General features: G+C 45.7%; 1 protein-coding gene across 11 annotated transcripts in view; it reads left to right on the top strand.

The window, feature by feature from the left end:
• Positions 1-14,680, top strand: part of RIN2 (Ras and Rab interactor 2) — a 225,070-nt gene that overhangs the window by 191,377 nt on the left and 19,013 nt on the right. For all 11 annotated transcript variants that reach the window (XM_060611176.3, XM_078444300.2, XM_060611190.3 and 8 more), the window contains 2 exons: positions 2,429-2,520; positions 5,675-6,814. In XM_060611176.3, the coding sequence (XP_060467159.1) occupies positions 2,429-2,520; positions 5,675-6,814 (1,232 nt within the window). The remainder of the gene's footprint in view (positions 1-2,428; positions 2,521-5,674; positions 6,815-14,680) is intronic.

Genomic DNA, 14,680 nt, shown 5'->3' with positions numbered 1-14,680 from the left:
CCCAGGCCTGCCTTGATGCTAGAGCCCATATTTTGCCACTGTATGGCACAGCTCCACGGACTTTGGGATCCAGTGCAGCCGGGTTGCTTAATTCCACATTAGCTCTGTGAGTGGGTGCAGGGACCTCCCCCTCTGTGCTCTCCTGTGCTCCTGATCCATGGAATGGGGGATATCAGAGCTTCTTCCAATGGCCTGTGTGGGTCCCACATGAGTTACAGAGCTTGGTGCACTGGAGGTGCTCAATAAAGTTAGTCTCCTGCCGTTTAGAAATACAACATATAGAGCAAGGGTCAAAAGTAGATTACGTGTGTACTAAAACTCTTGGGTGAAACATTTATACCTAAGATGGCTGTATTTTCTCTGTTATACAAGTTTTAGAATTAGGGTTCCTTTCCTTAATGAGAGGGAAGTGACCCTGTGGGGAGGGGGGATGGTGGTGAGATGCTATGTTATACCCTTAGCTAGTGCAGTGGAAGAGGGCTCTAATTTTCCAGGAGATCAAAGTCTAAGACTACCCATTAGGCAATGACAGGTGTGGCTTCCTGTCATAGATGCCATTAAGAAAAACCAAAACCAGCTATGTGATGTTTAGGCTCCAGGTACTGGTTTGGGTAAGGTGAAATGCTTAAGGTAAACATAGGTTGGTTTCGTCATATGTGTCTTTCCCCAAATTGTCTAAAGAAAGAAGATTTTAATAAGTTTGTATAGCCGTAGAAACATATATTTATGTGCTGCTTTGACATTACAAAGTTCTGCTTCCCATTAATCTTCATTTAAGATTATAATCTGAGTCATCACCTCTCCGGGGTCAGGCAGCAGCTATAACAAACACTGCCATCCCCTGAGGCTCCGCCTGCTTCATCCACGACAGATGCAAGTGAACAAGTAGAAGAAGGTACTCGCAACATTTGGAGGCAGACGATAGGGTCCTTGGAAGCAGGGGGTGACCCATCCTTGACACCTCGGGAAAGAGCAGCATCCTGACTGCCAATTACTAGTATTTAGGTGAGCAGTATATTACAGCCCATGCCAAGAATCACATTCTATTCATATTTTGCTCTTTTCATTGACCTTACTAATTTGTTATTCATTGTCAACAGCTTCAGGGGTTTCCAAAATTCTCAAGTCATCCAGATTTAATCTGATTCAGTTAGAATGTTGCCTAATCTTATGGTAAACAACTAGTTGTTTGAGATATTTATTCTCTTCAATGGAGATTTTCACAACATCTTGAGTAGACAAAATACAGGCAGAAGCTCTAGGTTTTGTCCCTCACTTACTCCACCCTAGGCATCATGGCCTCCTTGCTATTCTTCATGCATGCCAGACCCTCTCCCAGGGCCTGGAAAGTTCTTTCAGCTCCTTCCTGTTGGGCCTGTTAGTCTGTGATGTTGGATGCGTGTGTTTGCTGGTCTACACACAGTGCCGTGCTGCTTGAGGGCAGGGTTGTTCCATGAAGTCCTTTAGATTTGCTTCCCTACTCAGCGCTTGGTGCAGGGGCAGCAGCAGCAACATCGCCTGGGAGCATGGCGGAAAAGCCGAACTTCTGGCCTCACCCAGACCTCCTGAATCAGAGTGTGCAGTCAAACGAGACTCCGAGGGATTCACATGTGCACGTTACAGATAGGGAAGCACTACCTTAAAACACAAGAGGAAGTTTTGTCTTCAGCACAGAAAGCAGGTTGCATGGACTCTAGCTAGAAAATGTCAAAGTAGGGGCGCCTGGGTGGCTCGGTCGGTTGAGCGTCCGACTTCGGCTCAGGTCATGATCTCACGGTCAGTGAGTTCGAGCCCCGCGTCAGGCTCTGTGCTGACCGCTCAGAGCCTGGAGCCTGTTTCGGATTCTGTGTCTCCCTCTCTCTCTGCCCCTCCCCTGTTCATGCTCTGTCTCTCTCTGTCTCAAAAATAAATAAACGTTTAAAAAAAAAATTAAAAAAAAAAAAAAAAGAAAATGTCAAAGTAAAACCAACAGATGGTGGTTGAAAACCTGCCCTGTGTAAGGACTTGGAATAATAAATCATGGTTTAGGATGACACATTCCTGCCCAATGAATTGGGGCCCAGTTTTCAGAACATGTAACAAGTTAGTGTATAATGTTTTACATGTATGTATGTAAGATCCACCAGTGTAGCGATTCTGATATTAACACTAGATACATTTCAGCCACCCAGGAAGGAAATTTGGTCCTCACTACAGATACTGAAGCCAGGCAGCCTTATCTCTCAGCCTGTCCTGACTGTGTTACTACAGGAAAGAATAGTCATCTTGCAGTCCTGTCACCAGTAAAGACAAGTTCTGGTTAGGTATGAGGTATGATGTAGCGTCTACTTAGGACGTTTCAGTCTAAGCCAAAACATCTCTAGGATGGACATGCTAGATATAGAAAGCAGACATGTAATTACAAAATACTCTCTTTTTGAAAAACCAGGGACGTTTTGCCGTTCACCTTGAAGTTGCCTTATGCCATTTCAACAGCCAAGACGGAGGCTCAACTTGAAGAACTAGCCCAACTGGGACTAAGTAAGTGGGTCCCCCTGCCCAGGTCTCTCTTGGAATGAATCTATGGAACAGAGTCAGTGTTAGGCTGGCTGATGATACATTGTTGAAAAATAATCCCTAGTAAATTTCATATATTAAAAAATAAAAAAATAAAAAAAAAAGAAAAAGAAAAAAAGAAAAATAATCCCTATCTCCATGGCAAAACTTGGCCCTGAATCACACCTGCTGAGATTCTTTTTTCTAAGTCAGACATTTTACTGACTCTCAGAGGGGAGCGCTCAGTTTATCTGGGTAACCCCCACACCTCCCCAGCAGCTCCCATCAATGAGTTTCAGCTACCCTAAGTGTCCCGGTCCTAATGGAACATAAACTTCTCTAATGGGTCATGTCTTTCCTTTCTGTGGCATCTTACTGGGGAAAGGCTGTGCTTGACAGAAAAGGAAATAGCACAGTACATCTCACGTGCATGAGTTTTGTTCCGGAGAAACACACGGGCATTGACGGCACGTCTGTGCTTTGAGGAATTTGACCGTGCAGACATCTAGACTAACATCTGTCTCACTTCCTCTCTTGTTCAATTTTGGTCCTGGTGTTCTGGGCCATGTCCCTTATCCTGCCATGCATCCTTGCCCTGGCCAGCTGGACATTTGCTTCCCTCTCCTGCCCCTTTGCCAATGCCCCTGAACACAATACCGTGCTTCTGGACAGTGGTTGATGATGGATCAGGATGTACAGTTCACCCAGTTTCACTTCCTCGTCCCATTGCCATGAGGAATTTGTGTGGGTTTAACTTTTGCCAAAAAAAAAAAAAAAAAAAAGTTTCCCCCCTAGATTGGGAGGGGAAATTCTCTTAAGATTTTAGGGCTTCAGTCTTCCAAAAGATTGACAACCAGGCCATAATATTTGAATGGAAATTTGAGATTCCGAAATGCAACTCCTGGGACTCCTGGAGCCTATGAGGAGCCTGGAGGGAGATTCAGATTCCCTTCTCAAACTTAGATTCTTTTGAAAGAATTGCTACATGTGTCTGAGGCCTGTCTGATGTGTCCCTTCTGAAAAGTTACCCCATCTCTTGCAATGGTGTTTCACACACCTTTTGGAGAGAGTTTAAAACTTTTCCCGAATTTCAGTTAATATAACCAGCTAGACTGTAAGCCTCTTGAAGACCTGTACCAGGTGTCAGTTTTCGCTGGTGACCTCCACCCACTTAACTCCTGGTGCTGTGGTCAGTGTGCAGTGTATACTCTGTGGCAGGCCTGAAGGACTGAAGTATCCTGGTCAGCTTCCTGCACAGACAAATTTAAGAACACCTTGTTCCATGGCCACTGACCATAGAAGCAAATGATGTCCAATTAATATATACTCAATTCGTAACGGCCAATGTATACATTATTCATTTTGGGAAGAGACAGCACTTTGTAAAACTCTGTGCCTCATTTATTTGTTCTTCCAACAAATGTTTCTGGAGGATCTGCTATGTGGCAGGCCAGGCTCCACACTGAGGGGTCAAAGGTTAATAATGTCCATAGCTGCCCTCCCCCACTACCCAGGTTTATAGTCCATGTGGAAGCTAAGTGTACTATGCCTTATAAAGTCTACCGGTGGTGTCAGTAGAAGCCTAAGAAGGACCCAAAGGTGGTGGAAACCATTCCACCAAGACCCAAACTGGGCAATAGAAGTGCATATAAGGTGAGCCAATGAGTAATTTAAAATTTTCTAGTAGCTCTGTTAAAGACAATGAAAAAGACACAGGTGAAAATTGATTTTTATGATTTATTTTAATGTAATATATATGAAATGTTACTTCAACATAGAATCAATATATTTTACAAGTATTAATGAGATATTTTGCATTCCTTTTTTTCATACTAAATGTTTGAATCCAGCCTGTGTTATCCTTATCTCTTTTGGGGCATTAAAATTTCATCAGAAACACACAATCTGTATTTAGAACTGATTAAATTTATAGTTGAGAAACTGCATTCACATACCCAAGTTCCAAAACGATTGAACAGTTTTCCAGTGATTGAATTGCATGTCTGTTTTTAAACTTAAATGGACTGACGTGATTTAAAATTGAAGCCCTCTGTCGCGTTGGCTCACTAGCCACAGGTGACCATTGGCTCTTGCGCTGGACGACACAGAGCAAAGAGGAGAGGAAGGGCAGGTCACTGGGCCACAATATCAAGCATGTTTATAACAGAGAGGGCAGGGCAAGGGCTCCCAACGTCAGCCTCCTCACTGTCCGCCATGATCAGCCATTCTGGGCCCATAGGGAAAAAAAATACATTTTAGGCAAACACCACAGGGCAGAGCTATAGAGAGAGAATAAACCTGTTCCAAATGGAAATTAGCAGCAGATAACATTTATCACCACCACTGCCTCCCTGGATTCGTGCGGAAAACTGAGCCCCGTGTGTAGGTGACATGGGCCATACAGTCAGATGCAGTAAGCCATGTGCGCTGTGCCAAAGAGTGTTGGGTGTGTAAGCCACGGTGAGAAGGGCTAGGATTTGCAGAGTACGGGCAGCTAACCGCTAAGATAAACGGTTGAACTTGCACTTAGCATTTGCATCGGCCTGCTGTCCTTTTTTTTCTGCTGATGGGTTCCATGAGTGTATTTTTCCTCTGTTTGGGGTTTTAATGCTGAACGTGTAAAACCCTAAGCAGATTGTGTAACATCCCCCAGGCCCAGCTGCTGGTCCTGCCCATTAAAGGGGAACTGCCAGGTCCTCCACGGAGGGCACCTCCAGGCGAAGTAGATTGGGAAGGGTGGCTTGCTTTGCGAGGAGACTCAGTTTTTGTTAAGCGTGTCCGGGAGCCCCGTGGTCCTTTCCAGGCTTACACTGTAACAATTCCAATGCTTTCTTTCCTTACCTGTGCAAAGGCTGGGCTGGCTCTGTATGTTGGCCAAGCCATTTCTCAAGGGCTTTGAAGGTGAAAAGCCCCTTGAGCCTTCCTGTGAGCCCACAGCTGGGCCTGGCAGCATTTCCACCCTTTCCAGTAAAGGGAATGCAGTCCAAGCAAAAAAGAAGAAGAAAAAAAAACACTCAAGTGTGGCACCTCCCCCTTGAAAGACATGTGTTGTCATGCAAGTGTGCTTTTTTTAATTTGTGAAGGAATGGCCCAAGAGTACTGTATTTACATTCTTGTGTTCACTGATAATGACTTTCAGATTTTTGGAGCTCTCCAGCTGACAACAAACCCCCAAACCCTCCACCTCCCCATAGGCCTCTCTCCTCAGACGGTGTTTGTCCTGCCTCTCGTCAGCTCTGCCTTATAAATGGAGTGCATTCTATAAAAACCAGGACGCCTTCGGAGCTGGAGTGCAGCCAGACCAACGGAGCCCTGTGTTTTATTAATCCTCTTTTCTTGAAAGTGCACAGCCAGGACCTCAGTGGAGGCCTGAAACGGCCCTGCACAAGGACTCCCAACGCGAATGGCACCGAGAGGCCTCGGTCCCCCCCACCCAGGCCCCCGCCACCCGCTATTAATAGTCTCCACACAAGCCCTCAGCTGTCCAGGACTGAAACCCAGGCGAGCATGCCAGAAACAGTCAACCATAACAAACATGGGAACGTAGCTCTGCTTGGAACGAAACCAACCCCCATCCCTCCACCCCGGCTGAAGAAGCAGGCTTCTTTTCTAGAGGCAGAAGGCAGCGCAAAGACCTTGACCGGCGGCCGGCCTCGTCCCGGTCAGGAGCGGGAGCCGGAGGAGCCGGGGCCGGGCACAGCTGGCGGGCCAGGTGGGGCCCCGCCTGCGGAGCCTCCGGAGGATTGCACAAGGGCCGCCGGCCCTGAATCACGGCCCCCGTGGCATGGAGGCAGACAGAGGCTGAGCGACATGAGCATTTCCACTTCCTCCTCCGACTCGCTGGAGTTCGACCGCAGCATGCCCCTGTTTGGCTACGAGGCGGACACCAACAGCAGCCTGGAGGACTGCGAAGAGGAGAGTGACCAGGAGACCATGGCCCCCCCTGTCAAGTCCAAAAAGAAGAGGAACAGCTCCTTCGTGCTGCCCAAGCTCGTCAAGTCCCAGCTGCGCAAGATGAGTGGGGTGTTCAGCTCCTTCATGACCCCCGAGAAGCGCATGGTCAGGAGGATCGCCGAGCTGTCCCGGGACAAGTGCACCTATTTCGGCTGCCTGGTGCAGGACTACGTGAGCTTTCTGCAGGAGAACAAGGAGTGCCACGTGTCCAGCACGGACATGCTGCAGACCATCCGGCAGTTCATGACCCAGGTAAAGAACTATCTGTCTCAGAGCTCAGAGCTGGACCCCCCCATCGAGTCGCTGATCCCCGAAGACCAAATCGGTAAGTCCCCACTTTGCCTTTTTTTTCCTTTTTAAACATAAAAACTACTGTAACCTCACAGGACACTGTGTCCGATGGCAGTGATCTTGGATGAAGTTTTCTCTGGAGTTCAAAACAACACACTCCACCCCCTCCACCCATTTGAATGGGACCTGAGCTTCTCAAAGCAGACCTCACCTTATACCTGACTCCTGCTACCTGCCTGCTTACCTGCCGGGCTAGTTTTCAAGGAGCCCCTGATGGGAACCTCAGAGCAGTTCTGCTCAGGGGTAGAATTTGCCTTCCGAGGGTCCGATTGCCCACCTGGTCTTGTGCTGTGTGTGCTGAGTGTTTCCTGAAAGGGCATCTCTGCAGGCAGTGCATGCCTGGAAAGGTATGTGTGCTGTCTTCTGAGAGAGTGTTTTCTTCTGCTTTGTTTGGGAAGTACACTTTTCATTGAGGTACAGTGTATGTTCAGAAGAGTGCAGACATCACGGGTGTGCAGCTGGAGGAGTGTCCACAGTGAACACACCTTGTGACAAGTGAGAGCTCAGTAAGCACGACAGAAACCACAACCAGAAGCCCCCCTGGGACCACCACCCTGTCACCTTTCTCCCAAAAGGGTAACCGCCTTGCTGGCTTCTGATGCCAGCGAATTCCTTAAGTGGCACGGTTTGGGAGTAACTTAAAAAAAAAAAAAAAGACAAGTTTGTGTACCTTTCAAATAAGTAACATATTTGGAGGTCACATGAAAGGTGTTTTCTCCGAAGTCAAGGGGAAATATTTTCTTTATAACCTCATCGAAGGGCTGAATTGTTAATAGTTACTTTGGCCAAGAAAAATTTGAATTTGGCAAGGACATCTTTTTTCCAGGGTAAGAGTGTTGCAAGGATTTTTTTTTTTTCTTTTTTAATTTCAGAAGATTCTTTCTAAAGGGCTAATTTCAGTGTGGCTCATTCACTGGGCAGCCACAGCCGAAAGAGCTACCAAATTATTTCCAGGCAGTTCATAAAGCTAAACCCAGATTTCTTCTTTCTGATTGGGTCTGTTTGTTGAAAGTAGTAAACAGTATGTGGTAGAGAATGGACTCTCTCTCTGTCTCTGTCTCTGTCTCTGTCTCTGTCTCTGTCTCTGTCTCTTTCTCCTTTAAGTGAGTTTCAGCAGCTCTTTGATTTTCTCACAAAGGAATCAAAGCCTTGTTTGTTTTCTCGGGGTTTGAGCCTGGTTGATGGGGCGGGGTTAGAGCTGGGTGTTGCTGAGGAGAGAGGCTGGAAGGAATGTGCCCTTGTGGTGTGCTTGGAACTGAAAAAGGTTTCTAGGGGAAGGCAGAATAGCCACCCAGGCCATCCTGTCCCATCCCACCAGAGCCCACCTCTCAGGGGAGACCAGTTCAGATGCAATATTAACAGGGACTCTGAACCTTCATGAGAAGCTTCCTCTGGGGGGTGTCCGGTGGGGGGAGCCAGGCAGGCGCTGATGTCAGCCCTTAGTTATGTGGCCCCAGCGCCAACCAGCCCACAGAGACAAGGCTCCCCAGGGAACAAGGGCCATCCCTTCCTTCCCTTCCTCTCTTTCCTTCCCCGCTGAGATTGTAAGCACCAACCAAAGTACTGGTCCCCAGTGGCTTCTTTTGAAGTGAAGTTCGGATATGATATTTGCTCCCAGAGCACAAGCGTTCATTTTCTTCAAAAACTCTGGACGGATGCAGCTTTTAATTTAAAATCTAAAGTCATGACAAGAAAGGATGTTGATATCTATGGAAGCTCTAATAGGAGCCAGGATTCTGTCCAAGTGATGTAAGCGTGTCCTGACCTCGCCCTGGTGAAACAGGCACCAGCATCCCCTGTGGAGTGGAGAATGCAGGACTTTGCCAGGTGGAGCCCTTTGTCCCAGGGGCCACACCAGCTAGTAACCAGCAGGTGCAGCATTTGGAAGAGTAGGCTAGCCCTTTGTTGAGGCAGCTCAGACTAAAATTTTGTATGGAGGTGTGGGTGTGGCCAACTAAGCATTGCCCCACTTTTTTATTGGCTTGTTTGTTTTGTTTTTTTAAACTTTTGCATTAAAGCAGGAACTTCATCACATGTTGCTTCCCCAATGAAAGCATCATTCAGTTTTGAAAGTACAATAAATGTGTTGTTGGCCTTTTAAAATTAAGAGAAAGGTAAACCAGAGCAGAGGTTAACCTGAGAAACTCAACACTAGTTCAAATGCAGAGAAAGAGGTGACCCTAAGGATCAGAAAACTGATCCCTTTAAATGTGTAAGTTACTAGTTTAGGACTCTGACAAAAAAGTGGACTTATCTAATTGTCTGTTTTACATAGTCATAAATGAAGTGCTCATTGGTTTACTATAATCACTCCTTTGAGCCTTGTAACCAAATCAAGGTTGGTACATTTATGTAGATATTGTTCATGTTTTGCAAATTCAAGAGCAGAGGCCATGATGTAAAAAGTGACTTGTAGTGACTGCTGGTAAGTAGGGTAGCTTGGATTCAACCCAGATCTTTCCTCCATTGTTTGCTTATTCCCACCATATCTCACTTTCTGGAGGGAAGTAATTCACTTTTAATGTATTCATGGATTCACTTTGAATGCCATCTCTGGAATACCAAGCCTCAAGATTGTTCTGAACAGGTGTCTACTAACACTCCTAAGGCTTTTCAAGAATGCCAGTCTGGTCCTGTCCTCCTTTCCCACAACTTCTGAAGATGATAGCTCTATACTAGGAGGTGAGAATTTACATTTAAAACCTGCATTTACAGAATGACCATCCCAGAATCAAGGAAGCTGGAGGAGGCATTTCACTGGCTTAACCCATGTAGAATTAGAGCTTTCGTTCATATGTGAAAAATGACCATACGAATGCATGCGTGTATACACGTAGTATATGGAGATGTTGCTAATCTGTCTTCTTCAGAGAGTGGTTCTTCAGTTGCCTAGAGAAAAGCCAAGGAAGACACTAAGTAGCTCTCACCCAGTGCCACTTTATCCATATATTCTTGTCCCAACCCTTTAAGTCAGCACTTTCTAGATAAGGATAAAATAATAAATAAGTCAGTCTCAAAACACACACACACACACACACACACACAACCTGCCACTCTAAATGCTTGTGTCCTATTATGGAAAAGTTGCATCCTGTTTAGACTACTCTTTAAAGTTCTCTCACCCAAAAGCCCTGACTTTTAGAGGTTCTTGGATAAATATTGGTTGATTGACATCAGCTTTGCTCTCCTGGTTGGAGAACGAAGACAATGAGGGGGAGATGTGGTGGGCTCCCAGGGAAGTCAGGTCTCTGTTCATTCCAGGGCCACATATGGTTTCCCTTCTGGATAGCTCTCCACTCACCCTCACTCCCCCACCCCCACAAAGTGGTACATGAAAGGACAAACAGATGCTTTAACAAAAAGTGCACATAGTTTCAGGTCTTACTAGAAAGCCCTGGGATCAGTAACTTCATTGACAGTGAGATATACTCATTACTGGTGTGTCAAGTGTAGATAGGGTATGACATTACTCATTACTCCAACATGTGTTCCTCATTGGTGAGCTCCCACATGGTACCACTCTTGCTTCAGTCGTTTTCAACCAATGGGAGAGATTAGTTCAGAATTTCTGATCGTGAAATCTCCACTCTGCAGAACTTGTTGCATTTTTGTGGTTAGCATTTTGATTTTATTCAAGTAAAAGAACTTTTATATCTGATTTGATGTTAATCTTGGGAAAGCCCTCTGTTTTCAAGTTTTGTGTCAAGAGAAACAAAGTTTGTCCAACTCCAAAAATCTCAGTAATCCCAAATTTGTTATTTCATTCAAACAATCCACCACCAACTGTCAACAACAAAAACACCCCAGGTGTTTGTATTCCTAAGTCAATAACAAAAAAAAAAAAAACAAAAAAAAAAACAGGACAATAATGCTTATGCTTTATTTAATTGCTATATAGTAAAACATGTATTTTCTCTAAAGAGCATTTTAATTGTTTGAAGAAAAAGTATCTTTAAATTCAATTTATATTCATGTGATTTTTTTTAATAGAGAAACAATACTGAAAAGTGAGCATAGCAGAATAAGAAAGGGGGTTTGAAGTAACTCTCTAGGAGTTAAACAATTACAACTACTTTGCTTCATGAATCTGTCTCAAGCTTCAATATCTAGTGTGATTTGTTTTTTAATTTTTATTTTATTTATTTTGAGAGAGACAGAGATAGTGAGTGGGGAGGGGCAGAGAGAGAGAGAGAATGAGAGAGGGAGAGAGAGAGAGAGAGAGAGAGAAAGAGAGAGAGAGAGAGAGAGAGAGAGAGAATCCCAAGCAGGCTCCACACTGTCAGTGCACAGCCTGATGTGAGACTTGAACTCATGAACCATGAGGTCATGACCTGAGCTGAAACCAAGAGTTGGATGCTTAACCAACTGAGCCACCCAGGTGCCTCTTGTTTTTTTAATTTTTAATTCACAGTTTGGTTCAAGCCCTTGAGTTATTATCTGCTCTTTTTAATTTTTTAATTTTAATTCTTATGCTTTTATTTTAGAGAGGGAAAGCACAAGTGAGGGAGAGGGGCAAAGGAAGAGAGAGAGAATCCTAAGCAGGCTCCCCCCTTATCATGGAGCCAGACGCGATGCTCAATTCCACGACCCTGGGATCATGACCTGAGTCAAAATCAAGAACCAGATGCTCAGCTGACAGTGCCACCCAGGTGCCCCTCTTTTTCGGTTGAAGAGTCACCAGAGTGGCATATTGGTGCCAAGTTGATTAGAACCTCAAGTCTGACTTCTGATCTAGACCATGTAACCATATCTCCTGCATGGAGTGAATGTCCTTGCACAGTTAGCAAAGGGTAGAGAGAAAGGAGAAAGGTTGACCTCTTACAACATGTAAAAAGAATATATTAGTTTTGAAAATTAGTTTAAATGTAAGACCCCAGCAGGAAGTACCTCTTTTTTCCATGGGGCATATTTTGTTGTACATTTTTTACCTTAGGGCATCGAAAATTGGGTTAATTATATCAACTAAGAGAAGGGTCACAACTCTGGAGTTAAGGATCTGTATCAGGAGTCTCCAACTCCATAATACTCTGTGCAGGGGTACTGATAGCTCCGTAATTCCCACCGTTAGCAACATGGGAACTGAGATGGCATCACAAAATAAGGTTCATGGAGATATCTGTGCTGGAGTGTTTTCTGACTATGTCCTGAGAATCTTCCAGAGAGAGATCAGTACTTCCCAGGCAGGAAACATCACCAGGCAAAAGAATCTTACAGTAATTGAGTGCATGAACAAGGGGACACTTGAGAGGCTACATTGATTGAAATGGAGGCATCAGAATCTTTGAGGCTTGGACATGTCTTCCACTACTCCACTCCCACCAACAGCATGCCCTGATTGGCTGTCTTACTATGTAGACTGAGCCCTCACCATCCGGGGACCCACCCCCAGGCTAGCCTCGCTTACCCAGTCTGTCTACAGGGAACAGGCCAGTACAGTAGCACGCTCCACCTTACCTCTCAGAGGACGGTGTCCACTTTGGAGACTCTTACTTACCGTCCAAGCCCTGGGGCTTCTTTTTAGAAACCAGAACTCATAGCCTGCCTCCTTTTGTCAAATCCAAGAGTACGTGTTAAATGCATACTGTGTTTTTAATAGAAGCAAGTGAAAGTCCCCCTAATCCCTCGTTGGTGTGTGGTTCTTGAGGGTTTATGGAGCACTTTTATGCAGAGAATCCCCTTAAATCCCCTTAATGCCTTGGGGTCCCATTTATTAACCTCATTTTTAGAGATGAGGAAACAAAAGCTTAGCAAGGTCAAGCAGGGGTACAAGTGGGAGTGAACCAACTCATCTGGAGAGCTTTTCACACCACCCAGGGTGGCAACACTGCCTTTTGGGGCCATTTTATGAGGAGAGAAGAAGACCACAGTGGTGAAGTCACCCTACCAGGGGGTGCCTGCTTTCCACAAGACTTACCCTAGATCAAGTTCTGCTCTGTAAAATTAAGTGCAAGCCCTTCCCCTTCCCTCCATACTCTATTCTGCAGGAGCAGGACACTAAGCACTGTCCACACCCAAGGGATGAGGTTAGAATTCAGCTCTACCTCCCCAAGGCCAGAGGAGCTGCATCAATTATTTAGAATTTTTTAGTAAGGAAGATTGGGCTCTTCTCCACTGCTTTTGTTTTTGCTGGCCCTTTACTAGAAGGTACCGAAATCAGTCGGACAGATTCTATGCATAAACCATTACCTAAACTTTTGCATAATGCCTTTCCTTCAAGCCCATCAAAATGAACAAACACCTGGGGCACCTGGGTGGCTCAGTCGGTTGAGCGCCCAACTTCGGCTCAGGTCATGATCTCGTGGTTCGTGAGTTTCAACCCCACATCCGTCTCTGTGCTGACAGCTCAGAGCCTGGAGCCTGCTTCGGATTCTGTGTCTCCTTCTCTCTATGCTCCTCCCCTGCTCACACCCTGTCTCTCTCTCAAGAATAAATAAAGAAAAAAATTTTTTTTAAAAAAAATGAACAAAAACCTAAGTGAATCACCACCCCAGAGCTTGCCATCTTTATTTTGGTGCCATCTCTGCTGGGCTGGGGGGACCTTCCTGTAAATGATAAAACATCCTTTATTATTTATTGTTTATGGGCTGAAGCATGCATTGCTCACATATGTAAAGCAAACCCAGATTAGAGAACACCCCTGCAGGGCAACAGGAGACCCCTGCAGGGATGGGGCTGGCTGCCCCACACCTGGGGGATGGCTTCGTTGCCAGAGTCATGCTTCCTATATTCTGCAGGGGTAAGGAGAAAAGAAGCATAATTTTCATGTAGCCACCCAAAGGAAGGGTGAATTCAGTTCAATTCAGTGAATTCAATTCAATTCAGAAGTCACTTTTGGAGCACCTGCTACCTGTGGGCCTCTAGCTAGGGACTGCAGCTGGCTCACCTGACAACCAACCGTCAGGTCTGGTGTTCACAGGAGAGAGGTCTAGTTTGCTCTATGCCACAGTAGAGGCAACAGAGAACTCCAAGGACCCAGGGTGTGGGGAGGAGGTGGACAGGCAAGGCTGCATGGGAATCCATCCATGTTGGGAAAGGCGAGGAGCCCACCGGCCACAGGGAACAGCATGTGGAGAGGCACAGAGGCACAGAGGGCTGCAATACTGTTGTCTTCAGTGAGAACATGGAACGAAGAAGGGAGGGCAAAGCAGGGGCGCTCCCACGGAAGCTGCTTGAGTCTTTAAGGTGGTAAAAAGCATTTTAGAAAACTCATCCCAAGCAGGGTAAGAGTCAAACTCTCTAACGATCTCTGGAGCCCAAGTACCAACCAATCGAATCAGACCTGTCCATAAACACCTGTAGGCCAGTGTGACAAGCTAGGATGTCAGAGACCTGGATAGACAGACACAGAGTAGGGACAGCAGTGTGACACAGGCCTTCACAATTAGTAGACCAGAACCTGTCAGCAATGAACCGAATCCACCCTTCATCCCTCATGATTCCTCATCTGAAATGGGGCTGTGGGGGCTCTCCACCTCTCACTTCCTCTTGCTCCGAAAGACATACCACTGCCCAAGATGTTCAGCTTATCTGTGAGTTTGAGCTGTTAGGTGGGGACACAGTGGGGCTGTGACAAAACACCAGCAAATTCAGGGCAGGAAAACCCAGGGGCTTCAGATCTTCTGCCTTTGTACCTACGGGTGGGAGGGTCTGAGGAAAAGTAAGAAGGCACAAGAGAGAGAAAGATGTACAGGAAACCAGGCAGCTTCTCAATTAATTTATCAAAGCACTTTTGGTTCTCATTTCAAACCAAGTAAACCACAGTTAACACAGAAGAAAACAAACCGAAATGGGCATGAATCACTAAACCTGGTGTCCCTATTCCAAGGCCACATTCAAAAGG

This window comes from Panthera onca, chromosome A3, assembly GCF_046562875.1.
Source record: "Panthera onca isolate mPanOnc1 chromosome A3, mPanOnc1 haplotype 2, whole genome shotgun sequence".
NCBI lineage: Eukaryota > Metazoa > Chordata > Mammalia > Carnivora > Felidae > Panthera > Panthera onca.
Note: the sequence above shows the minus strand (reverse complement) of the source record. Positions and strands in the feature narration are given on the sequence as shown.